At 44.2% G+C, this 25,996-nt stretch overlaps 2 protein-coding genes across 2 annotated transcripts in view; one reads left to right on the top strand and one right to left on the bottom strand.

Annotated features, from left to right (window-relative positions):
• Positions 1-22,791, top strand: part of RPGRIP1 (RPGR interacting protein 1) — a 72,462-nt gene extending 49,671 nt beyond the window's left edge. The window contains exons 21-24 of the mRNA XM_010355884.1: positions 10,798-10,990; positions 13,311-13,395; positions 16,703-16,833; positions 22,594-22,791. Of these exons, the coding sequence (XP_010354186.1) occupies positions 10,798-10,990; positions 13,311-13,395; positions 16,703-16,833; positions 22,594-22,706 (522 nt within the window). The 3' untranslated portion in view covers positions 22,707-22,791. The remainder of the gene's footprint in view (positions 1-10,797; positions 10,991-13,310; positions 13,396-16,702; positions 16,834-22,593) is intronic.
• Positions 22,792-22,955: 164 nt separating this feature from the next.
• Positions 22,956-25,996, bottom strand: part of SUPT16H (SPT16 homolog, facilitates chromatin remodeling subunit) — a 36,122-nt gene continuing 33,081 nt past the window's right edge. The window contains exons 24-26 of the mRNA XM_010355883.2: positions 25,169-25,298; positions 24,958-25,035; positions 22,956-24,293 (exon numbers count right to left, since the gene is read on the bottom strand). Of these exons, the coding sequence (XP_010354185.1) occupies positions 24,148-24,293; positions 24,958-25,035; positions 25,169-25,298 (354 nt within the window). The 3' untranslated portion in view covers positions 22,956-24,147. The remainder of the gene's footprint in view (positions 24,294-24,957; positions 25,036-25,168; positions 25,299-25,996) is intronic.

The raw sequence follows: 25,996 nt of genomic DNA, 5'->3' as shown, positions 1-25,996 counted from the left end.
CCAGCCTGAATGGTAGCCCTGTCTTTAAGTCCATCTAAGGAGAACAGGTTTGCTTTGGGAGATGGAATCTGGAAGAGAGGACAGGATTCTTCATGGGAGGGCTCACGGAGATCTTTCCATTTCTGCTGTTTTTTACTCAACCTGTAATTATCTATAAAACAGTTCAGCCTCAAAGCTCTTTCAGAACTAATTTAAGAGACACACATGTATTAATAAATATCCACAGATATATTCAATAATCATTGTGTTCTAACCTTGTGGGTTGCAAACCGGTAGAAAACAATTAGTCTTAAGTCACTGCTGCCTGGCACATTTGTAGGTCCTCAATTAATATTTGTTGAGTGAGTGACTGAATAAAAGATTCAGAGCAAATTGATGATTATGAACTTCATTAGAAACATTAAATAAGAATGTAGGATGACCTAAAACCAAGGAGATAGATTATGTAATTTAAAGTTTGTTGTAAGAAATCAGAAAAGGGAATTTATGGTTGCTTTTGTAGAGGTTGGAAAACTCTTCCTTGAAAGCTGGAATTTGTGCTGAAGAATTGCAGGAAAATGAAAGATATTTTCCTGTGAATATATCTTTGTGTTGTGAGGAGAAACAACTCAAAGTCAGTAGACTTAAACATTGAATATAACATGTAGTTCAATTTCAGCCAAGGTGTGGTGGCTCACACCTGTAATCCCAGCACTTTGGGAGACTGAGGCAGGCGGATTGCTTGAGGCCAGGAATTCAAGACCAGCTGAGCAACATAGCAAGACAACTGTCTCTACATAAAATTTAAAAACTAGCTAGGCGCGGTGGCTCACATCTGTAGTCCTAAGTATTTGGGAGGCTGAGGTGAGAGGATTCTTTGAGCCTGAGAGTTTGAGGCTGTGGTGAGCCATGATCTTGCCACTGCACTCAAGCCTAGGTGACAGAGAGAGACCCCGTCTCAAAAACAACAGCAACAGCAAAACCAGTTGCGTTTCTCTTTGTCTGAACTTTTATCTATCATATATTTTTTAGATATTATGTAGTTAATATACTGAGAAGTGTTTGTAATACAGATAGGAGCCACAGAATGTTGGAATTAGATAACACTTAGATATTACCAAGGTAGGCCGGGCACGGTGGCTCAAGCCTGTAATCCCAGCACTTTGGGAGGCCGAGACGGGCGGATCACGAGGTCAGGAGATCAAGACCATCCTGGCTAACACAGTGAAACCCCGTCTCTACTAAAAAATACAAAAAAACTAGCCAGGCGAGGTGGCGGGTGCTTGTAGTCCCAGCTACTTGGGAGGCTGAGGCAGGAGAATGGCGTGAACCCAGGAGGCGGAGCTTGCAGTGAGCTGAGATCCGGCCACTGCACTCCAGCCTGGGTGACAGAGCAAGACTCCGTCTCAAAAAAAAAAAAAAAAAAAAAAAAAAAAAAAAGATATTACCAAGGTAAAGAAGACTAAATGATGTGTACAGGATTATTGAGTTAGTGAAAGAGCTGAAACTCCAGTTGAGGTTTTTAAACTGTGCCACGTCTTAAGTAACCAAAAAAGCAGCCAGCTGATCAGCAAACTGATCTTGAACTGTAACAAGCCAGCCAGATTCCATTTAAAAAATTACCTAAATTGAAGACTCCTAAATAAGATGTCCTTTTAGGAAACTTCTTTATGTGCTCCAAAGTGTTACTTGAGAAATTAAATATGAAAAAGGAACCGACTTAAGCAAAAAATTAGTGTTATTATCAAGTTAAACTTATAACATGGGCACATATATATTAAATTATTGTTGTATTCCAAAATGTCTAGGCATGAAAAAGAGGGGGTTGAAAGCTCAGAGTCAATACTTGAGTTCTGTCACTCCTCTGCCTGGGGTCAGCCGGGATGAATGGAGATGCAGTACAGTGTAATGTTTTAGAGCATGGAAATGTGGCTGAGACAGTGATTTAGATCCCAGCTCTGCTACTTACTAGTCATACAGCTTTGGGAGAGTTATTTAACCTCTATTAGGCCTGTCTCCTTATCTGTAAAATTAAGTGGTAAGTATACCCATCTGATGGTGATGTGGCAAGATTAAAATAAGGGTTGAATACAGTGCCTCAGACAAATTAAGTCCCAAATGATAGTGATGATGAGTGTGATGATAATAGTAGTTTTGTTTCTCTGACCTATTGGAGTTCTCAATGTTAAGCATTTTTTTTTTTTTTTTGAGATGGAGGCCTGTTCTGTCGCGTAGGCTGGAGTGCGTGCAGTGGCACAATCTCGGCTCACTGCAACCTCTGCCTCCCAGGTTCAAGAGATTCTCCTGCCTCAGGCTCCCGAGTAGCTGGGACCACAGGTGTGCATCACCACGACCAGCTAATTTTTGTGTTTTTAGTAGAGACGGAGTTTCACCATGTTGTCCAGGCTGGTCTCAAACTCCCAACCTCAGGTGATCCACCCACCTCCGCCTCCCAAAGTGCTGGGATTTACACGTATGAGCCACGGCGCCCGGTCTAAGTTAAACTTTTTTTTTTTTTGAGACGGAGTCTCGTTCTGTCGCCCAGGCTGGAGTGCAGTGGCCGGATCTCAGCTCACTGCAAGCTCCGCCTCCCGGGTTTACGCCATTCTCCTGCCTCAGCCTCCCGAGTAGCTGGGACTACAAGCGCCCGCCACCTTGCCCGGCTAGTTTTTTTTAAAATATTTTTTAGTAGAGACGGGGTTTCACCATGTTAGCCAGGATGGTCTCGATCTCCTGACCTCATGATCCGCCCGTCTCGGCCTCCCAAAGTGCTGGGATTACAGGCTTGAGCCACCGCGCCCGGCCAACTTTTTTTTTTTTTTAAGGCTGGAATGCAGTGGCACTATCTTGGCTCACTGTAACCTCCGCTTCTCGGGTTCAAGTGACTCTCCTGCCTCAGCTTCCCAAGTAGCTGGGACTATAGACACATGCTGTCACGTCCAGCTAATATTTTTGTTTGTTTGTTTTGAGACCTAGTCTCGCCCTGTCGCCCAGGCTGGAGTGCAGTGGTGGGATCTCCACTCACTGCAAGCTCCGCCTCCCGGGTTCACGCCATTCTCCTGTCTCACCCTCTGAGTAGCTGGGACTACAGGCATGTGCCACCATGCCTGGCTAATTTTTTGTATTTTTAGTAGAGACGGGGTTCACCGTGTTAGCCAGGATGGTCTTGATCTCCTGACTTCGTGATCTGCCTGCCTCGGCCTCCTAAAGTGCTGGGATTACAGGCGTGAGCCACCGCACCAGGCCTCCCTCTTCTTAACAGTTGCTAACGAGGAGGGAGCAATCATTTTCATTTGCTCTATGGCCTTAGATTACTAGTAGTTTCTTTAGCAATAGTGAATATCGAGAACCTCAAAATTTTTTCTCTTATGGTGTTAATTTCAGGTGTCAGGGATTTCCTGACCCTTATGTATGCCGGGTAGTACGTTTTAGCAGCCCTGACCCCCAGCCAAATTAGGTAGCACATCTGAAGCTAATAAGCCAAAGGGTGTTACCTGGCACTAATCCTTGCAGGGTTTCTGCCAGCAAGTTCAAATGAGTTGATACATATTTTAATGGTTAATATTACTAATTGCATGCTTTTTTTGCTGTTCAGTCCCAATAAAATTACATAATGAAATTAGCTCATGTAAAGAAAGGATTCTGAATCCAACAAAAAATATTAGATTGAACCATATATTGTCATACTTATAGATAAAAAATGGTTGACAATTGTCAGTTCTGTATAGTCCAACCTAATATGAATGAATAAAACATCTGTGTATACTTGGATCAAATTTTAATCTTATTCATCCTCCCATTTCGCCATTGTTACCAGAATAAACTTGATGTAGTCTGCATGAATATGGACTTCTGATTATTGTCCCAGAATTATTAGCAAGTTTAAAAAATTTGCTGGGCGTGGGGGCTCATGCCTGTAATCCCATCACTTTGGGAGGCCTAGGTAGGCGGATCACCTGAGGTCAGGAGTTCGGGACAAGCCTGGCAGACACGGAGATATCCTGTGTACAGAAATACAAAAATTAGCTGGGCATGATGGCGGGTGCCCGTAATCCCAGCTACTCTGGAGGCTGAGGCAGGAGAATCGCTTGAGCCCAGGAGGTGGAGTTTGCAGTGAGCCAAGATCGCATCAGTGCACTCCAGCCTGGGCAAAAGAGCAAGACTCCATCTCAAAAAATTTGTTTTTTTTTTCTTTAGCCAGGCGCAGTGGCTCACGCCTGTAATCCTAGCACTTTGGGAAGCCGAGGCTGGTGGATCACTGGAGGTCAGGGGTTTGAGAACAGCCTGGCCAACATGGTGAAACCCGGTCTCTACTAAAAATATAAAAATATTAGTCGGATGTGGTGGCACATGCCGGTAACCCCAACTACTCGGGAGGCTGAGGCATGAGAATTACTTGAACCCAGGGGGTTAAGGTTGCCGTGAGCCGAGATCATGCCACTGCGCTCCAGCCTGGGTGACAAAGACTCTGTCTTAAAAAAAAAAAATTTTCAATTAGACTACACAAGTAAGGTTTAGAATACATATTTTTTTGTTCCAGGATTTTTAGTGAATTCAAAAATTTTAAATTAAACAACTCAAGATAGAAATACTTTTTTTTTTGTAAAATACTAAAATATTACAAATAAAGCTGAATCACTTAGATTGACCATTATCCTTAATCCCCTGCTGTCTTTGCACCCCATTCCCCCTAGAAAACCATTGTTGTGAATTTTGGGGTATATTTTTTCAGGGCTTAAAAAAAAACTTTAACTTTCATAGTGTTTTGTATTTGCCTCTTTTTCCTTCAAGTAAATGACACAAAACTACACATATTCTTTTTTTTTTTTTTTTTTTTTTTTTTTTTTTTTTTTTTTTTTTTTTTTTTGAGACGGAGTCTTGCTATCACCCAGGCTGGAGTTCAGTGGCCGGATCTCAGCTCACCGCAAGCTCCGCCTCCCAGGTTCACGCCATTCTCCTGCCTCAGCCTCCCGAGTAGCTGGGACTACAGGCGCCCGCCACGTCGCCCGGCTAGTTTTTTGTATTTTTTAGTAGAGACGGGGTTTCACCGTGTTAGCCAGGATGGTCTCGATCTCCTGACCTCGTGATCCACCCGTCTCGGCCTCCCAAAGTGCTGGGATTACAGGCTTGAGCCACCTCGCCCGGCCTCACATATTCTTTTTTAAAACCTTATTTTGAAATAATTTTAAGGCCAGGCATGGTGGCTCATACCTGTAATCCCAGCACTTTGGGAGACTGAGGTGGGCAGATCACGAGGTCAGGAGATCGAGTTCATCCTGGCCAACATGGGGTTTACCCCATCTCTACTAAAAATACAAAAATTAGCTGAGCGTGGTGGCGCATGCTTGTGATCCCGGCTGCTCGAAAGGCTAAGAAAGGAAAATCGTTTGAACCAGGGAGTCAGAGGTTGCAGTGAGCCGAGATGGCGCCGCTGCACTCCAGTCTAGCGACAGAGTGAAACTCGGTCTCGAAAAGAAAAAAAAAGAAAAATAATTTTAGATGTACAGGAATGCTATGTAATTTGTATTTAGTTTTACTCTTCTTTTTTTTCTTTTTTGGTAAGGTTATGAAACATGTATTTTTCAATCAGTAGTGTTTTGGGGTTCCATCCATGTTGATATATTTAGCTTTTTATAGTTCTTTCCTCTTAACTGCTGATCGGTAGTGCATTAAAATAATACTTGACCTTTCGTTTAGACAGAACTCTAATGGGTAATGATTGAGATTTCATACTGTGTGCCAAGTGGTTGCTATTCATGACTCTCTCGGGCTTCACAGCAGCCTTATGAGTTATTCTTTCCTTCAAGTAATTATGAAGCGCCTGTTTTAATAACCGCCGGACTCTGTGGGCACAAAATGGTGGCTAAGACAGACTTGGTCTCTTCTCTCTTGAATCTCACATACTTCTGAGGGAAAACATGTACATCAGTGAGCAAATAAGTAAAGCAGAGGCCGGGCGCGGTGGCTCAAGCCTGTAATCCCATCACTTTGGGAGGCCGAGACGGGCGGATCACGAGGTCAGGAGATCGAGACCATCCTGGCTAATACGGTGAAACTCCGTCTCTACTAAAAAAATACAAAAAACTAGCCGGGCGAGGTGGTGGGTGCCTGTAGTCCCAGCTACTCGGGAGGCTGAGGCAGGAGAATGGCGTCAACCCGGGAGGCGGAGCTTGCAGTGAGCTGAGATCTGGCCACTGCACTCCAGCCTGGGCAACAGAGCGAGACTCCGTCTCAAAAAAAAAAAAAAAAAAGTAAAGCAGATAGCTCTGAGATTCTAAGTATTACGAGGGAAATAAAAAGGGCGATATAATAGCAATGGGGGGCTTGAACTAGGATAGGTGTTTCCTTAGGAAAGATTTCTCTGAGGAGGGGACGTTTGAACTGAAATCTGAAGAATGAGAAGGGAAGAGCTACCCATGTACTGGGTAGACTGTACTCATCTCAGGCAAAGGAATTGGTAAGTGTAAAGGCCCTGAGGTAGGAAAGAGTTCGATTTACCTGAGGTGTGGGAAATCAAAAGAAAATTACGGTTTCTCTTGCTTACATATATATTATTATCCCCCCACCCCCTTTCAAACGAGGACAGTGAAGGGAGAAGGGCTTGCTCAAGGTAACATTTAATACAGTTTTACTGAGTGTATACTGTGTGCCAGGCACTAGATACTCTGCGTAGATTTTAATGGGGCCGGGCGCAGTGGCTCACGCATGTAATCCCAACACTTTGGGAGGCCGAGGTGGGTGGATCACTTGAGGCCAGGAGTTTGAGACCAACCTGGGCAACATGGCGAAACCCCATCTCTACTGAAAATACAAAAATTAGCCGGCCATAGTGGCACATGCTGTAGTCCAAGCTCAGGAAGCTGGGGAAGGAGAATCGCTTGAACCAGGGAGGCAGAGGTTGCAGTGAGCTGAGACTGCGCCATTGCACTCTAGCCTGGATGACAGTGCTAGATTCCATCTCTAAGTAAATAAATAAATACAGATTCCCAGGAGCAACTCTAGACAGTCTGATGTAACACAGAGGCTTTTATACATTTTTTATAGCAATCACTATGAGAAATACGTTTCTTCAGTATCCAATACACTCATAAAAGAACAGTTTCAAGAAACCAGGCTTACTATTAACATTTGCCGGTCGGGCGCGGTGGCTCAAGCCTGTAATCCCAGCACTTTGGGAGGCCGAGACGGGCGGATCACAAGGTCAGGAGATCGAGACCATCCTGGCGAACACGGTGAAACCCCGTCTCTACTAAAAAAATACAAAAAACTGGGCCGGGCGCGGTGGCTCAAGCCTGTAATCCCAGCACTTTGGGAGGCCGAGACGGGCGGATCACGAGGTCAGGAGATCGAGACCATCCTGGCTAACATGGTGAAACCCCGTCTCTACTAAAAATACAAAAAACTAGCCGGGCGACCTGGCGGGCGCCTGTAGTCCCAGCTACTCGGGAGGCTGAGGCAGGAGAATGGCGTGAACCCGGGAGGCGGAGCTTGCAGTGAGCTGAGATCTGGCCACTGCACTCCAGCCTGGGCGACAGAGCAAGACTCCGTCTCAAAAAAAAAAAAAAAAAAAAAAAAAAAAAAAAAACTAGCCGGGCGAGGTGGCGGGTGCCTGTAGTCCCAGCTACTCAGGAGGCTGAGGCAGGAGAATGGCGTAAACCCGGGAGGCGGAGCTTGCAGTGAGCTGAGACCCGGCCACTGCACTCCAGCCTGGGCGACAGAGCAAGACTCCGTCTCAAAAAAAAAAAAAAAAAAAAACATTTGCCATGCGTTCTCCTATTCCACTGTATACTGTCTAATCCTGTCTATCCTTACCTATTGTTTCTTTTTTAAAAAGCTAGTGAAACCCACTAATCTGACCCATCAAAATGTCAAAAAACTCAGATTTTTGAAAACACTGTATAGTCAATGGTTTTCTTTTTTTTTTTTTTTTTTTTTTTTTTTTTGAGACGGAGTCTTGCTCTGCCGCCCAAACTGGAGTGCAGTGGCCGGCTCTCAGCTCACTGCAAGCTCCGCCTCCCGGGTTCACGCCATTCTCCTGTCTCAGCCTCCCGAGTAGCTGGGACTACAGGCGCCCGCCTCGTCGCCCGGCTATTTTTTCGTATTTTTTAGTAGAGACGGGGTTTCACCGTATTAGCCAGGATGGTCTCGATCTCCTGACCTCGTGATCCGCCCGTCTCGGCCTCCCAAAGTGCTGGGATTACAGGCTTGAGCCACCGCGCCCGGCCAGTCAATGGTTTTCTTAATGTGTGGGAGAATTGGATGTTGTGGGAGGGTTATTAAGAGGAAAACGTCAAATATAGTTTTTTTTTTTTTTTTTTTTTGAGACCCAGTCTCACACTGTTGCCCAATCTGGAGTGCAGTGGCACTGCAACCTCCGCCTCCTAGGTTCAAGCGATTCTCATATGTCAGCCTCCCGAGTAGCTAGGACTACAGGCATGAGCCACTACGCCTGGCTGATTTTTTTTTTTTTTTGTCTTTTTTTTTTTTTTCCTTTTTGTGGAGAACGGGGTCTCGCTGTATTACCCAGGCAGGTCTCGAACTCCTGGGCTCAAGCTATCCTCCCGCCTCTGCCTCCCTGAGAGCTGGGATTACAGGCGTGAGCCACCGTGCCCGGCCTGGCTGATTTTTGTATTTTTAGTGGAGATGGGGTTTCACTATGTTGGCCAGGCTGGTTTCGAACTCCTGACCTCAGGTGATTTGCCCGCCTCAGCTTCCCAAAGTGCTGGTATTACAGGTGTGAGCCACTGCGCCCCGCCAAATATCTTCATTTTAAAGAAGCACCCCAGATGATTCTGATGCAGAATCATTGAGAGATCTTGCCCGCTAAATTTCTTAGGGGCAGGTACAGGAGCTCCACTTGCTTTCTAAAAGAAGAAAAGATGGTGTAAGAGCAGGTCTTTGGAGAAGTAAGGGCATTGGCTAGCGAAAAGAAGCCTATAGGAGGTCACTCACAGATGCCGGGGTGAGAGCTACGGCTGGTAGGGAACCATCCTGGATTGACTCATTACTGGTGTCATGATGCTGACTTGCCTGCCACACTGTGGAAGGAGGAGACTTCTGTCGGCCTTGGTGTACTTCTGGAAACCTCCTCCTGGTATCCCTGATGCCAACATGCACACAGGGACAATCAAAAGAGAGGACAGGGTGATGGCAGCGACTCTGAAGTGGGATTGAAAATATTGGAGTTCCTGTGGGAGGGCAGGGAGGTCTGGGTGGCCTCCTCAGTGGCATGCACTTGGGTGGGCTCGGGAAGCCCTGGGCAGCTCTTTGCTATAGTGGCTGAAGCAGCTACTGAATCTCCAGTATTAATCAGGAGGTCTTTTAGGTCCTAACTTCAGGAAAATACTAGATGGTTTTCTTTTCTTTCTTTTTTTTTTGTTGAGACGGTGTCTCGCCCTGTCACCCAGGCTGGAGTGCAGTGGCCCAATCTCGGCTCACTGCAAGCTCTGCTCCTGGTTTCACGCCATTCTCCTGCCTCAGCCTCCCGAGTAGCTGGGACTACAGGCACCCGCCACCATGCCCAGCTAATTTTTTGTATTTTTAGTACAGGCGGAGTTTCACTGTGTTACTAATGATGGTCTTGATCTCCTGACCTCGTGATCTGCCCACCTTGGCCTCCCAAAGTGCTGGAATTACAGGCGTGAGCCACCGCGTCCGGCCTAGATTGGTTTTCATTAAGAAAGTTGTGGCCAGTTGCAGTGGCTCACGCCTCTAATCCCAGCCACTTTGGGAGGCCGAGGTGCACAGATTGCTTGAGTCCAGGAGTTCTAGACCATTTTGGGCAACATAGCAAGACCGTATCTCTATTAAAAAAATGAAAATAATTGTCCCCGTGTGATGGTGTACCTGTGGTCCTAGCTGCTTGGGTGACTAAGGTGAGAAGACTGCTTGAGCTTGGGATGTCAAAGCTGCAGTGAGCCATGATCACACCACTGCCCTCCAGCCTGGGCAACAAAGCAAAACTCTATCTCAAAAAAAAAAAAAAGAAGAAGAAGAAGAAGAAAAAAGTTGAAAAATAGCGGTCTGTTTAGAAATGTATTATTTGGGCCGGGCGCGGTGGCTCAAGCCTGTAATCCCAGCACTTTGGGAGGCCGAGATGGGCGGATCACGAGGTCAGGAGATCGAGACCATCCTGGCTAACATGGTGAAACCCTGTCTCTACTAAAAAAATACAAAAAAAAAAAAAACTAGCCGGGCGAGGTGGCGGGCGCCTGTAGTCCCAGCTACTCCGGAGGCTGAGGCAGGAGAATGGCGTAAACCCGGGAGGCGGAGCTTGCAGTGAGCTGAGATCCGGCCACTGTACTCCAGCCTGGGTGACAGAGCAAGACTCCGTCTCCAAAAAAAAAAAAAAAAAAAAAAAGAAATGTATTATTTGTATATAATCATTGGGTACAAGCGCAATGTTGCTGCATTGATATATTCCACTGTGGTGAAGCCTGGAGCAATGCACATTGTTCCTACCAGACAACCTCCCATTATCCACCCTCCCCACCCCTCCAAATCAGACATTTTACAAATTCCTTCTATATGTGGAGATGCCTGAGAAAGACTGGCCTGGAGAAATGATCCAGTGGACTGTGAGAGAGAAGAACTGGGTTCTCTTTATAAATTTCCTATCGATTAGCTATGGCAATGAAGCCAAGTTGTCTTTTGATGCCAGTTTTACCTATAAAAGGATTCTCAGGGAATAATATAGTAGATAGATTATGCCTATGGTTGATTTCTAGAGAGTACTGTAATGTGTTAATTGGATGGAGTATAAGCACTTGGAGCCTCACTAACCTTTAGGAACTAAATAAACTAAATTTTCCTTATCAGGATTCAGAGAAGATGTGCATTGAAATTGTCTCCCTGGCCTTCTACCCAGAGGCAGAAGTAATGTCTGATGAGAACATAAAACAGGTGTATGTGGAGTACAAATTCTACGACCTACCCTTGTCGGAGACAGAGACTCCAGTATCCCTAAGGAAGCCTAGGGCAGGAGAAGAAATCTACTTTCACTTTAGCAAGGGTGAGGCATCCTGTGTGGTTACTGGGGTGAGGAAGTCTGATGAACACTGAGACTGAGGGTCAGAATTACTCTGGATTTTTGTGGGGTGAATCCAACCATTTCATTTTATTATTTTATTTTTCAAAGTACTGTGTGCATGTGGTTTAAAAACATCAAATGGGGCTAAACATTTTACATTTAGCAGTCCTTTATTCCACCTCTTCACAAATCACTTCCCCTGTTCCCACCCTTCCTCAATCCACTGCTTTCCATATTTCAGCTATATTTATTTTTACTTTTTGAGATGGAGTCTCTCTCTGATGCCCAGGCTAGAATACAGTGATGTGATCTTGGCTCACTGCCACCTCTGACTCCCAGGTTCAAGCGATTCACGTGCCTCAGTCTCCCAAGTAGCTGGGATTACAGGTGCACACCACTGTGCCTGGCTAGTTTTTTGTATTTTTAGTAGAGGCAGGGTTTCACCATTTTGACCAGCCTGGTCTCAAACTTCTGACCTCAAGTGATCTGCCTGCCTTGGACTCCCGAAGTGCTGGGATTATAGGCGTGAGCCACCACGCCCATCCTATCTCAGCCATTTCTTCTGTTATTTACCTCCATCATATTTCTGAGTATTGATTTTTGTTCTCTCTCTTTTCCTTTTTTTTTTTTTTTGAGATGGAGTCTGAACATGTTGCTCAGGCTGGTTTCAAACTCCTGGACTCAAATGATCCTCCTGCCTCAGCCTCCTGAGTAGCTGGAATTACAGGCATGAGCCACCATACCTGGCTTCTGAGTAACATTTCTATTGCAATTTCCTGATTCACTGGCTTTAGACTTCCTATCTTGGACCTTAAAAGTTAGCTCTTTTGCACTACACTCATGTACCTTCCTTCCCGTATAATTGTATCATAATTTTCATTTAAATCAATTTAAATTGGTTCTGTTATTATGGATATGTAAATATTAAGTCTTGTAGAACCAAGTAGTATGCAATGATTACATTTCTTTTTTTTTTTTTTTTTTTTTTTTTTTTTTTTTTTTTTTTTTGAGACGGAGTCTCGCTCTGTCGCCCAGGCTGGAGTGCAGTGGCCGGATCTCAGCTCACTGCAAGCTCCGCCTCCCGGGTTTACGCCATTCTCCCTCCTCAGCCTCCCGAGTAGCTGGGACTACAGGCGCCCGCCACCTCGCCCGGCTAGTTTTTTTGTATTTTTTAGTAGAGACGAGGTTTCACCATGTTTGCCAGGATGGTCTTGATCTCCTGACCTCATGATCCGCCCGTCTCGGCCTCCCAAAGTGCTGGGATTACAGGCTTGAGCCACCGCGCCCGGCCGATTATATTTCTTTTCACGTATTTTTTGAGGCAATTTTTCATTTGCCTGATTTTCATTGTACATATTGTAATTATTTTCCTGTCCTCCAACAGCTTTCCCACATTTTCAAATAAACCTGTCACATTATCTACTCATCCATTTTTTCCCTGAAGACCTCTCTCTATCCTCTTGTTCTGCTCTAGCCCACTCTTCCGTTATCACTGCTGCTCATGGAGAATATGATCAAATTCTCTCCTATACCAGATCTACTATCTCCTGGTCATCCTCTGATTTATTTTCTTATTTTAATGGATCATATTTTCAGTAGTTTTTAAAAAATTTTTTTTATTTTTTAATGAATGTTGACCAGGTTGGCTTCGAACGTGTAGCCTCGCCCCTCAGAGTGCCAGGGCAACCAGCCTGAGCCAGCGCGGCTCCCATATTTTCAGTAGTTTTTAAAGAAAGAGCACATCATAAGTGAAAATTTGAGAAAGTCATGCATGAAATCTTTTTTCCTACCCTCATATTTGATTCAAGTGTGGAAATCTTTTTCATTCAGAATTTCAAAGGAGCCTGGGTGCAGTGGCTCATGCCTGTAATCCCAGCACTTTGGGAAGCCAAGGCGGGCAGATTACTTGAGGTCAGGAGTTGGAGACCAGCCTGGCCAACATGGCGAAACCCTGTCTGTACTGAAAATACAAAAATTAGCTGGGCGTGGTGGGGTGCACCTGTAATCCCAACTACTCGGGAGGCTGAGGCAAGAGAATCACTTGAACTTGGGAGGTGGAGACTGCAGTGAACCAAGATCACGCCACTACTGCACTCCAGCCTGACACAGTAAGAATCTATCACACACACACACACACACACACACACATGATTTTCAAAGCAGTTGGTCCATGTTATTCTAGATCCAGGCAAGGAGTCTAATCTTTTCATGAAAACTACCATGAATACCACTTATGAAAGTCTTGAGGCTCACACTGCAATAGTATATGATTCTTTGCTTTTTTCTCTGACCCTTAATACAGTAATAGACCTGGACCCACAGGAGCAGCAAGACCGAAGGCAGTTTCTGTTCAACATGCTGAATGGACAAGATCCTGATCAAGGACAGTAAGCATCTGCTTTCCACTTTGAAACAAAGGAGATATTGAGACAGAAATTCAAAAGTTTGAGTTTGATTTTGTGCTGATGCTGAATTTTAATGACTTTTTTGAGTTAATTTACTCTTAATGAATTTCCTATGTACTTGAGTATAATTTATGTTTGTGACTACCTAATCAAGTATGTAATCTTATAGGTTATTTATTTATTTATTTTTGAGACAGGGTCTCACTCTGCCGTCCAGGCTAGAGTGCAGTGGCGCGATCTTAGCTCACTGCAACCTCCGCCTCCTCAGACTCAAGGGATCTTGTGCTTCCGCCTCCCAAGTAGCTAGGGTTATAGGCATGTGCCACCATGCCCGGCTAATTTTTTGTGTTTGTAGGAGAGATAGGGTTTTGCCATGTTGCCCACGGTCTGTTCTCGAACTCCTGAGCTCAAGTGATCTGCCCTCCTTGGCCTCCCAGAGTGCTGGGATTACAGGCATGAGCCACCGTGCCCAGCCCATAATCTTATAGGTTTAGTTCATTTCTCACCCATGCCAGCCTGATGGGCCCTTTTTTTGTAGCACAGTTTACTTGAATACTGACAACGCCCAAATGGAATGAGCAAAAAGTGTTGACATTCTTTTTTTTTTTTTTTTGAGATGAAGTCTTGCTCTGTTGCCCAGGCTGGAGTACAGTGGTGCAATCTTGGCTCACTGCAACCTCCGCCTCCTGGGTTTAAGTGATTCTCCTGCCTCAGCCTTCCAAGTAGCTGGGATTACAGGTGTGCGCCACCATGCCTGGCTAATTTTTGTTCTTTTATTAGAGACAGGGTTTTGCCACGTTGGCCAGGCTGGTCTTGAACTCCCAACCTCAGGTGATCCTTCTGCCTCAGCCTCCCAAAGTGTTGGGATTACAGGTGTGAGTGACCATGCCTGGCCAACAGGAATTTTTGGATATTGACATAACTAAGTAAATTTTAGATCTCCTTTAAAGTTTTAGGAAAGCCGGTTGTCATTATTCCAATAATCTGAAGAAGGCCTCCTTTTAGAGTTTCCAGATAAAATGTGGGACATACTTATCCTAAAAAAAATTATTTGGTCAGGTGCGGTGGCTCACATCCCAGCACTTTGGGAGGCCAAGGCAGGCGGATCACTTGAGGCCAGGAGTTCGAGACCAGCCTGGCCAATATGGTGAAACCCGGTCTCTACTGAAAAAACAAAAAAAATCAGCTGGGCTTGTTGGCACATGCTGGTAATTCTAACTATTCAGGAGGCTGAGGCATAAGAATCATTTGAATCTGGGAGGCAGAGGTTGCAGTGAGCTAAGATCGTGCCACTGCACTCCAACCTGGGTGACAAAGCAAGACTCTGCCTCTAAAAAAAAAAGTTATTTGTTGTTTAGCTGAAATTCAAATTTAACTAGGCATATGGTTTTTGTTTTTGAAATCTGGCATACATACCGCCTCTGCATGTGTGTGCATAAGAAATAATATGGAGCTGGTATTTTATCTTACTTTTAAATTTTTTGTTTGTTTGTTTTAGAGACAGGATCTCACCATGTTGCCCAGGCTGGTCTTTCAGCTCCTAGGCTGAAGCAGTCCTCCTGCCCTGCCTCCCAAAGTGCTGGGATTACAGACGTGAGCCACTGTGCCCAGCCCGGTGTTTTAAGCACTTTTTGAAAGGCCCAATACATTTGTTTGATCTGCTTTTACTTTGTCTTTGGTTGGTCACAGAAAGAACTGAAAAAGGAGCCAGATGGAACAAACGGTGAATCTGAGTTCAGTATCACTGTGGGCTTAAACAGATATAAGCTTACAGAGAACTTTTGGAAATGGAAAGTGATTTGGTCCTTTCCTTTCTGTGCCAATGTTAAATTTAGCTTTTGCTTTTTTTTTGGTCCTAGCATTTCCAGAACTCTCTCTTCCCTTATTCCCTTACAGTGATAATCATTTTCTACTCAATTTTAGATTTGATTGGTATTACCTGTGGCTTTCTTTTTGCCAGTATGGTCTAGCAGACAGAACAGGTTTTGTAATCACACCAACCTTGTTTTTATTCCAGACTCTTTGCCTTACTAGCTCTTTGATCTTTTTGACATTACTTAATTTGCACGCTCTTGTGAGAATAAAACTGAGATAATATCGTTTACGTAAAGCACTTGGTATTGTGCCTGGCACATTAGAATGCTAGTTATCAACCCTTTCCTATGAAAATTGGGATGAGGGAGTCAGCATTATCCCTTTGCATTGTTGAAGTTCTCAATAATGGCATAGAAACATAGTTACAAATGAATATTGCCTAAGGGGCTGAGAATGGATCCCTTTAAAGTAATTCGTTTGTTTCAGTTTAATCGTATTTAGCTGTGCTTTTTAAGAGCTTGAATTTTGAGTCCTATTCCTGGCACTCTGTATTAGCTATCAATATTTGCTTTTAAAAATTAATAAAAATATGAAAAGTCAAGAATAGACAAATCCAGAGGGATAGAAAGTAGATTAGTGATTCCCAGGAGCTAGGGAAGGAGAATGGAGAGTGACTGCTTAATCAGTACAGGGTTTCTTTTCCTTTTACATTTTTCTTTTATTTTTTATTATTATTATTATTTTTGAGACGGAGTCTTGCTCTGTCGCCCAGGCTGGAGTGCAGTGGCAGGATCTCAGCTCACTGCAAGCTCCGCGTCCTGGGTTCACGCCATTCTCCTGGCTCAGCCTCCCGAGTAGCTGGGATTACAGGCGCCCACCACCTTGCCCGGCTAGTTTTTTGTATTTTTTAGTAGAGATGGGGTTTCACCGGGTTAGCCAGGATGGTCTCGATCTCCTGACCTCGTGATCCGCCTGTCTTGGCCTCCCAAAGTGCTGGGATTACAGGCTTGAGCCACTGTGCCCGGCCAACATTTTTCTTTTAAAGACGGGGTCTTGCTCTGTCACCCAGGTTGAAGTGCAGTGGCATGATCACAGCTCACTGCATCCTCAACCTCCTGGGCTCAAGTGATCTTCTCACCTCAGCCTTCCAAGTAGCTGGAACTATAGGTGCATGCCACCATGCCCGGCTAATTTTTATTTTTATTTTCTATTAGAGACAGGGTGTCCCTATGTTACCCAGGCTGGTCTTGAACTCATGGGCACATCCCATGATGTTCCCTCTTCTAAAAGGACTGTTACTGCTTAACTTATATCAATTCCTGACTTTTTTGCTTATTGTCATTTTGTAAAATGGAGGCAAGGGAAAAGTGATTCAGAGAAGACGTTGTATTGTTTATGATTACTTCTATCCTTATTTTATTTTTGAAGCATTAAGAGTATCAACAGTGCTGAATTAAATGCAATTTCTTTTTAGTTTAAAGTTTATAGTGGTAAGTGATCCTCTGGATGAAGAAAAGAAAGAATGTGAAGAAGTAGGATATGCATATCTTAAACTGTGGCAGATCCTGGAGTCAGGAAGAGATATTCTAGAGCAACAGCTAGACAGTGAGTAATTTTTTTTTTCAGTTCTAATTATTTCTAAGGAAATCATCCTAATAGTGAATGTATTTTATCTTCAATACATAATTATCACTATGAAGTTGACAAGACACAAACTGGATTGAAATCTTATTGCTACAACTGTATTTATTTCTGGATCCAGCATTAAAGTAGTCAGTTGTGTATTTTAACCCGCATATACCAGATTACAACTAGAATTGATTTTGAATCTACAGTGTTTGAAAAGGGGATTTTTAAAAAGATATTTTCATGTAAAATTTATACATCAGAATTTTGGGACCTCTCTTGAGCATGTTTGTATAGGCAGCTGATACCCATTCTTTGTGTTCTCATGTATCCAGTCTTTCTTTTTTTTTTTTTTTCGAGATGAAGCTTCATTCTTGCCCAGGCTGGAGTGCAGTGGTGTGATCTCAGCTCACTGCAACCTCCGCCTCCCAGGTTCAAGTCATTCTCCTGCCTCAGCTTCCTGTGCAGCTGGGATTACAGGCGTGTGCCACCATGCCTGGCTAGTTTTTCTATTTTTAGTAGAGACCGTGTTTCACCATGTTGGCCAGACTGGTCTCGAACTCCTGACCTCAAGAGATCTGCCTGCCTTGGCCTCCCAAAGTGCTGGGATTGCAGGCGTGAGCCACTGCACCTGGCCCATCTTGTCTCTTTTTTTTTTTGAGACGGAGTCTTGCCCTGTCGCCCAGGCTGGAGTGCGTGGCGCGATCTCGGCTCACTGCAAGCTCCGCCTTCCGGGTTCACGCCATTCTCCTGCCTCAGCCTCCCGAGTAGCTGGAACTACAGGCGCCCACCACCTCGCCCGGCTAATTTTTTGTATTTTCGGTAGAGACGGGGTTTCACCATATTAGCCAGGATGGTCTCCGTCTCCTGACCTCGTGATCCACCCACCTTGGCCTCCCAAAGTGCTGGGATTACAGGCGTGAGCCACCGTGCACGGCCCCATCTTGTCTCTTAAAAAGACATCAACTCTCTCTTTCCTCACATTCACTGGTCATTAAGTCTTATTCATTTTACTTGTGAATTGACTATGCTCTCCTGACTGTAATCTTTCTTTCTTTCTTTCTTTCTCTCTTTCTCTCTTTCTCTCTTTCTTTCTTTCTCTTTCCCTCCCTCCCTCCCTCCCTCCCTCCCTCCCTCCTTCCTTCTCTCTCTCTCTTTCTTTCTTTCCTTCCTTCTTTTTTTTTTTTTTTTTTTTGAGACGGAGTCTTGCTCTGCCGCCCAGGCTGGAGTGCAGTGGCCGGCTCTCAGGTCACTGCAAGCTCCGCCTCCCGGGTTCACGCCATTCTCCTGTCTCAGCCTCCCCAGTAGCTGGGACTACAGGCGCCCGCCTCGTCGCCCGGCTAGTTTTTTGTATTTTTTAGTAGAGACGGGGTTTCACCGTATTAGCCAGGATGGTCTCGATCTCCTCACCTCATGATCCGCCCGTCTCGGCCTCCCAAAGTGCTGGGATTACAGGCTTGAGCCACCGCGCCCGGCCTTCTTCCTTCCTTTCTCTCTCTCTCTCTCTCTCTCTCTCTCTCTCTCTCTCTCTCTCTCTCTCTCTCTCTCTCTCTCTCTTTCTCTTTCTTTCTTTTTTTCTTTCTTTCTCTTTCTTTCTCTCTCTCTTTCTTTTCTTTCTTTCTCTTTTCTTTCTTTTCTTTTCTCTTCTCTTCTCTTTCTTTCTTTTTTAGACAGAGTCTCATTCTGTTGCCCAGGCTGGAGTGCAGTGGTGCGATCTCGGCTCACTGCAACCTCCACCTCCCAAGTTACAGCGATTCTCCTGCCTCAACCTCCCAAGTAGCTGGGACTACAGGCACCTGCCACCAGGCCAGCTAATTTTTGTATTTTTAGTAGAGATGGGGTTTCACTGTGTTGCCTAAGCTGGTCTCAAACTCTTGGACTCAAGCAATCCACCCTCCTTGGCCTCCCAAAGTGTTGGCATTACAGGCATAAACCACTGCGCCCGACTCCCTTACGATAATTACTATACTTTCTTTTTTTTTTTTTTTTTTGAGACGGAGTCTTGCTCTTGTTGCCCAGGCTGGAGTGCAATGGACTGATCTCATCTCATCATAACCTCTGTCTCCCGGGTTCAAGCGATTCTCCTGCCTCAGCCTCCCTAGTAACTGGGATTACAGGCATGCACCACCATGCCCGGCTAATTTTGTATTTTTAGTAGAGACGGGGTTTCTTCATGTTTGTCAGGCTGGTCTTGAACTCCCAACCTCAGGCGATTTGCCCCCCTCAGCTTCCCAAAGTGCTGGGATTACAGGCATGAGCCACTGCGCCAGGCCATATAATTTCTAAACTGGTCTTCCTGCCACTGGTTTCTTCCACCTCATTTCCATCTACTATAGTAAATGTTTCTACATAATAAATTTGATCACTGCCTTCTTCTTAAATCCTTTTACAGTTTGCTATAGATCAGCATGTTTTAAAAACATTTGTATTTGAATTCCTTTAGTTGGGACTGCGCTGTCCAGTCTTCACTGCTCCCATTACCTTACATACCTGGGATGTCACCTATCTTATCTGCTAGGCCACTAGACTAATGTTTTTCAAACTTTCAGTCACACCCCATTAGTGGATGTGAAATTGAATTAGTAAATCACAACAGAAATTTGAAAAATGCAAACCAAAACTGTGGGAAAGAAAACAGGAATTAAAGTCCGGTGCGGTGGCTCATGCCTGTAATCCCAGTACTTTGGGAGGCTGAGACAGGTGGATCACCTGAGGTCAGGAGTTCGAGACCAGCCTGGCCAATATGGTGAAAACCCATCTCTACTAAAAATACAACGCCTATAATCCCAGCTACTCAGGAGGCTGAGGCAGAAGAATTGCTTGAACCCGGGAGGCGGAGGTTGCAGTGAGCTGAGATCAAGTCACCGTACTCCAACCTGAGTGACAGAACAAGACTCTGTCCCCAAAAAAGAAAAGAAAACAAGAATTAAGAGTACATTGCACACATTGTTTTGTGAAACTTGTTTTATGTAATGTTTAATGAATCATGATATAAAATTATTCTTTTGCTGATCATTATAAACATTTTTTGAGGAATACTCCTTCTCAGACCCTAAGGGTTATGAAATTCAAATGTTAGATAAGATTCTTCATTATATTTCTCTAATATCTTTCCAGCTGTGATCCTGATCAAGTTATTAACCTTTTTCCTCACCTATAAAACGGGAATAACAGCAGTCTCAATCTCATAGAGTTGTGAAGATTAAGGAAGCTCTTAAATAAAGGATTAAGATTAAGAAAGGGGCTTAGGGTAGTGCTTGGCATAAGGCAAGTGACATATCTTTGTGGGATATTTTCCAACTTACTCCTGTCCCCATTCCTAAAGATGCTATGTTCTTCCTGACCTCCACGCCATTTGTATGTGCTTAGGGAAAATCCACTTAAGACTTTTCTAGTGACCTCAGAATCCTAAAAGTCAGTGAACGCTTCTCTCTCTTTTTTTTTTTTTTTTTTTTTTTTTTTTTTTTTTTTTGAGACGGAGTCTCGCTCTGTCGCCCAGGCTGGAGTGCAGTGGCCGGATCTCAGCTCACTGCAAGCTCCGCCTCCCGGGTTCACACCATTCTCCTGCCTCAGCCTCCCGAGTAGCTGGGACTACAGGCGCCCGCCGCCTCGCCCAGCTAGTTTTTTGTATTTTTAGTAGAGACGGGGTTTCACCGTGTTAGCCAGGATGGTCTCGATCTCCTGACCTCGTGATCCGCCCGTCTCGGCCTCCCAAAGTGCTGGGATTACAGGCTTGAGCCACCGCGCCCGGCCGTTGGTCTGCTTTTAAAAGCAAAACTCTTGCTTTCTATCCCTATAGCTACCTTCTCCCCATCACTTCAAAAGTCAGCTTCTTGAAATACTTGATCAGTCCGCAATAGTCTGTATTTTTGAAAACTGTTTTTAAATTTTTTTGAGACGGAATTTCACTCTTGTTGCCTAAGCTGGAGTGCAATGGCGCGATCTCTGCTCACGGCAATCTCTGCCTCCCAGGTTCAAGCAATCCTCCTGCTTCAGTCTCCCGAGTAGCTGGGATTACAGGCATGCGCCACTATACCTGGCTAATTTTGTTTTAAGACAGAGTTTTGTTCTGTTGCCCAGGCTGGAGTGCAATGGAACGATCTCAGCTCACTGCAAACTCCGCTTCCTGGGTTCAAGTGATTCTCCTGCCTCAGCCTCCCAAGTAGCTGGAATTACAGGCATACACCACCACACCTAGCTAATTTTGTATTTTTAGTAGAGACGGGGGGGGGGGGGTTCTCCATGTTGGTCAGGCTGGTCTCGAACTCCTGACCTCAGGTGATCCACCTGCCTCGGCCTCCCAAAGTGCTGGGATTACAGGTGTGAGCCACCGTGCCCAGCCCTGTCTGTATTTTTCTACTTCCCGCATCTCCATTCCACTTTACTCCATGTTTTTACCAGTTTTCCTAATTGACAAATCCAACTGGTTTTATTACTCATCCTGACTTTTTTTTTTTGAGAGTCTCACTGTCGCCCAGGCTGGGGTGCACCAGAGTGGTGCAATCTCGGCTCACTGCAATCTCCGCCTCCTGGGCTCAAGCAATTCTCCCTGCCTCAGCCTCCCGAGTAGCTGGGATTACAGGCACGTGCCACCACACCCAGCTAATTTTTGCATTTTTTAGTAGAAATGGGGTTTTGCCATGTTGTCCAGGCCGCTCTTGAACTCCTGACCTCAAGGTGATCTCCTCAGTCTCCCGAAGGGCTGGGATTACAGGTGTGAGCCACCGCACCCTGTCGGACATTTTGACTCCTTATCATTCTCTAGGTGTTCTGTTTCCTTTGCAGGTTTCTTTCTTGTCTATTCTTAAAATTTTGGATTGTCTGTTGAATCCTTGGTCTTTTTTCCTCCACATATGCCCTCTTCCTGATGACATGAACTCTGAGTTTTACACTCTAGAAATCATCTCAAATCTAGGTTTCTAGACCAGATTCTAAATACAATCTAGACTTAGAGCAGACTCATAGATATCACCACTTGTATCTCATGTCACCTTGGTACCTCAAACTCCCTTGATTGCAACTTTGTACCTTGTGTTCCCTCTTACCCACCATCTTGTTATGCAATTTAGAATGGCCATCCTTGATTCCAAGCCATTCCTCATTCTAATCACAAAAATTGTTCACACTTCTTAACATTTTGAATCTGTTCCCACCTCTCCACTCCATTATACTTCAGACCTTCATTCATTACTCCCCTCTTCTCGAATTACTGCAATATCCTAACTACTCTCTCCGGTTTAACTTGTGTCCTCCTTGAGTGCATTATCCAAATAAGAGTTATCTTCCAAGATCCCACATAAGAACAATCACTTACATCTTCAGTGGAAACCACATACCTTGTCAGACAGACAAGGCTGTTTATAACATGGCCTATGCAGGCTCATTCCTGCCACTCCTTGCAGTTTGCCGAACTCATATTATTCTCGTCTTGATACATTAAGCATCTTTTACTTTCTAAAGACTTAGTTCACGAATTATCTCCAGAAATCCTTTTCCAGTTTGTCCATTCTGGTGCAGGTGCCTCTTTGTGTGTTCCCAAAGCAACTTGTGCTTTCATATTTTATATAGCACCTACGTACTATATCGCCATGACCTCGTTTTCCTTTCTCCTTCACTAGACTGAGTCCTCTCATGAAATGGGCTGGTAAATTCATTCAGTGTCCCCAGGACTTAACCTGACAAACACCAAGTATCAAAGTGTTTAACTGAGTGATGCTATTTTTTTCCCTTTCCCAACAGTTGTTAGCCCTGAAGATCTGGCTACCCCAATAGGAAGGCTGAAGGTTTCCCTTCAAGCAGCTGCTGTCCTTCATGCTATTTACAAGGAGATGACTGAAGATTTGTTTTCATGAAGGAATAAGTGCTATTCCAATCTAAAAGTCTCTGAGGGAACCACAGTAAAAAGTCTCTTATAAAGTTAACTTGCTATAACATGAATTTGGTTTACTGTGATGTCTAGTGTCTCTCCATCTAATGATGAAAGTTTCATTTGTAACACTAGCTAGATAAAAGCATTTTTCTCCAATGCCTTAGCACTTTACCAGGCAGGAAGCAGGCGTGCTTTCAGGAACTGAAAAACGGTCACGGGTGAATTTACAAAAACAAACAACAACAACAAAAAAACCCACAGTTTATTCATCTTTTAGTTCTTCCAAAATTGAAAATATCAAGTCCTACTGCTAAGGAGAAAAAACAAACAAACATAAAATCCGGGACCCCTCCCCCCTTCTTCTCTTAAAGTCACAGAGCACGGAAGGAACTGCAGTGGGACAGGTGGATGCAGAGAACCAGAAGGGGAGGATGGCAAGATAAACTCCCCAAATACTTGAAAAGCTGTTCAACAGAAACTGTGATAAATACAGGACAATGCAAGACAAAGTTAAAATAAGGAGCAGCAGTGCTGAGGCTGTGTTGTAGATATGGCCTCCCTTCCTCTTCTCTTTTCTTGTCAGGGTATTCTAGGCCCAAGGCATGACTTGTCCCTTCCAGATCTAAATGTTGACTCCTTTGAGCCTTCCTCTAGATTTCACTAGAAGCAGTACATGAGGCACAACCTGATATATCTTCCTTGGATATATCAGAAAAACAGTGGCAATTTTGCCTTCTATCATTGTACCATGTGTGCATTCGTATGGAGAAAATAACCGAGCCAGGGAGTATCACTGCTTCTTATGTCTTCCAAGGCAGCAGATATACCTCAGAATCTGCATGAGGCAAGAAAGCAGGAAAACTCAGACGAAGGCACCAGCCCAATCTGCCTCACTAGCTCAAGTTGTATGATTTATCACAACCATCAGGAAATTTCCAAGAACCTGGAGTATTGCAAAGATAAAACTTAAAAGAGATGTGAGGAAGGTCATGGCAGTAGGGTAGGTCGGAGGATTGAATGTGCTGGTCAAGAACCATGATACGGGTAATTAAAGGTCACCTTGTACCACTGTCTTGTAAATACAGCTTTGAGACACCAAATAGTAAGATGTCAGAAGCCATCGATGTCCTGGCAGAAGGTGACAGGAAGAGAGAAGAATGAAACAATATTTATTAACAGCGGGAGCCTCCTCCTGTCTTCAAGAACACCTCCTCCCTTGCCATCTGAATGGGGCCATTGGCACGTGTCCTGGTGGGCCTGGAATTCCCCGAGTAGATTGGTCCACACAAATGGCCCCCTAAACCCATAAACACAAATGGCAAAACTTCAAATGAAAACAAAAGGAAAAATACAGTTTCTATGTCATGTAAAATTTTCAGGGGTTGGCTGGAGGAAGAATGGAGCTCAGGGCCAAAGTTCAGAAGTTACTTCCTCTTTTTCTTGGGGGGTGCAGAGCTGTGTCTGGAACCACGGTTAGAGCCACGGCCTGAACTGTGCACAGATGCCTTCCTCTTCCGGCTCATACTTCGACTCTGTTCTTCTTCTTCCTCGTAACGACTTTCTCGGTCCGCTAAATAGAAGAGGCATTATTAGTTAGAGATAGGTAGGCTTTAGGTACCTAATATTACTGGAAAGCAGGAGATAGCACAGAGAATAAACTTTGGAATCAGACCCAAGTTTTAATATTGGACAAGTACTTTCTGAACCTTGGTTTATTTACAAAAGGGAGAATTATTTAAGGGTTAAATAAGGTAACCTATGAAAAGTACCTATTCCCAATGATTGGAGCACAGCAGTTAATATTTATTTCCTTTTAAGCTTTAAACGTTTGTTTGGGGTTTGGCTTCAGAGTAACTAGATTAGCATTATAAAGACATGCCTAATCTGGAAGAAGTCTAGAAAAATTAAAGTATTATAGCATTTAGGTTTGGAAACTGAGTAGGCTAATTCTTGAGTATTACATGAATATGTGGCTATCACTGCTATAGGAAAGATGGGGGCTTGCGCAGATGAAAACAGCATCCAGTTAGGCAGAGCACTGCCCACTGGACACATTCCACACTGCTTTTTCTCCTTCAATGAAGTTGTATCTGTGGCTCCAAATCAGTTTTATAGTATTCTTTTGTTACTTTCATTACACCATCCATACTAACACCTCAAGATACTGAAAAGTGTTAGAAATTTGTGCGTAGACACATGAATAAATAGAATAAAAACAACAAATTTTTAAAAACCTTTTCGGGCTTCTTCCTCCAGTTCATCCCAATCCTTTCCACTCTCTTCTTCACTACCCAATGACTCCTTAGAATAGTCTGGAAGAAAATTAAGCATTAGTCATCATGCGAGAACAGAATGGAATGACAGAGTTCTTAGTCTAAAAAAAGTAGTTTTCAGAAACGACATTAGATGAGGAAGCCAGGATGAACTTTTCTCTATAAGACTAACCTGACTCTTCTGCTTCTGATGAATAATCTTCATCACTGTCCTCCTCTTCCTCTTCATAGTCATCTTCTGAAGGATTAAAAGTCTCATCTTCAATTTCAGACTCTGAGTCCCCTTCTTCAGCATCACTCCCCTGGTGAGTTAGAGCATCATACTGATTTTTTTTGACATTTACCTTATTAATGAATGAATTCAGCCCACATAGTATACCAGTATTTACATGAAGAAAACAAGAGCAAAAAAATCTGAGTGATTAAGAGACAAAATGACTTGTTTAAAATCAGTGGTCAGGTGCAATTGTTATTTAACTATTATTATGTATTATTACATTTCTGAAAAATTCACGTTAGCCTTCCTCACCCAGGGAAATTAACAACAGAAAGACTTTCTGTATTAATGTATCACACAAACGTTAAGTGGACCATTTTTTTTTTTTTTTTTTTTTTTTTGAGACGGAGTCTTGCTCTGTCGCCCAGGCTGGCATGCAGTGGCCGGATCTCAGCTCACTGCAAGCTCCGCCTCCCGGGTTCACGCCATTCTCCTGCCTCAGCCTCCCGAGTAGCTGGGACTACAGGCGCCCGCCACCTCGCCCGGCTAGTTTTTTTTTGTATTTTTTAGTAGAGACGGGGTTTCACCGTGTTAGCCAGGATGGTCTCGATTTCCTGACCTCGTGATCCGCCCGTCTCGGCCTCCCAAAGTGCTGGTATTACAGGCTTGAGCCACCGCGCCCGGCCAAGTGGGCCATTTTTTAAAAAATAAGTTTTGCAAAATGCCCTGTAAGATTTTTTCCCTAAATGCTAAGAAATTCATTGAGGAAAAGTTTTTGTAGTT

Source organism: Rhinopithecus roxellana, chromosome 5 (assembly GCF_007565055.1).
Source record: "Rhinopithecus roxellana isolate Shanxi Qingling chromosome 5, ASM756505v1, whole genome shotgun sequence".
NCBI lineage: Eukaryota > Metazoa > Chordata > Mammalia > Primates > Cercopithecidae > Rhinopithecus > Rhinopithecus roxellana.
Note: the sequence above shows the minus strand (reverse complement) of the source record. Positions and strands in the feature narration are given on the sequence as shown.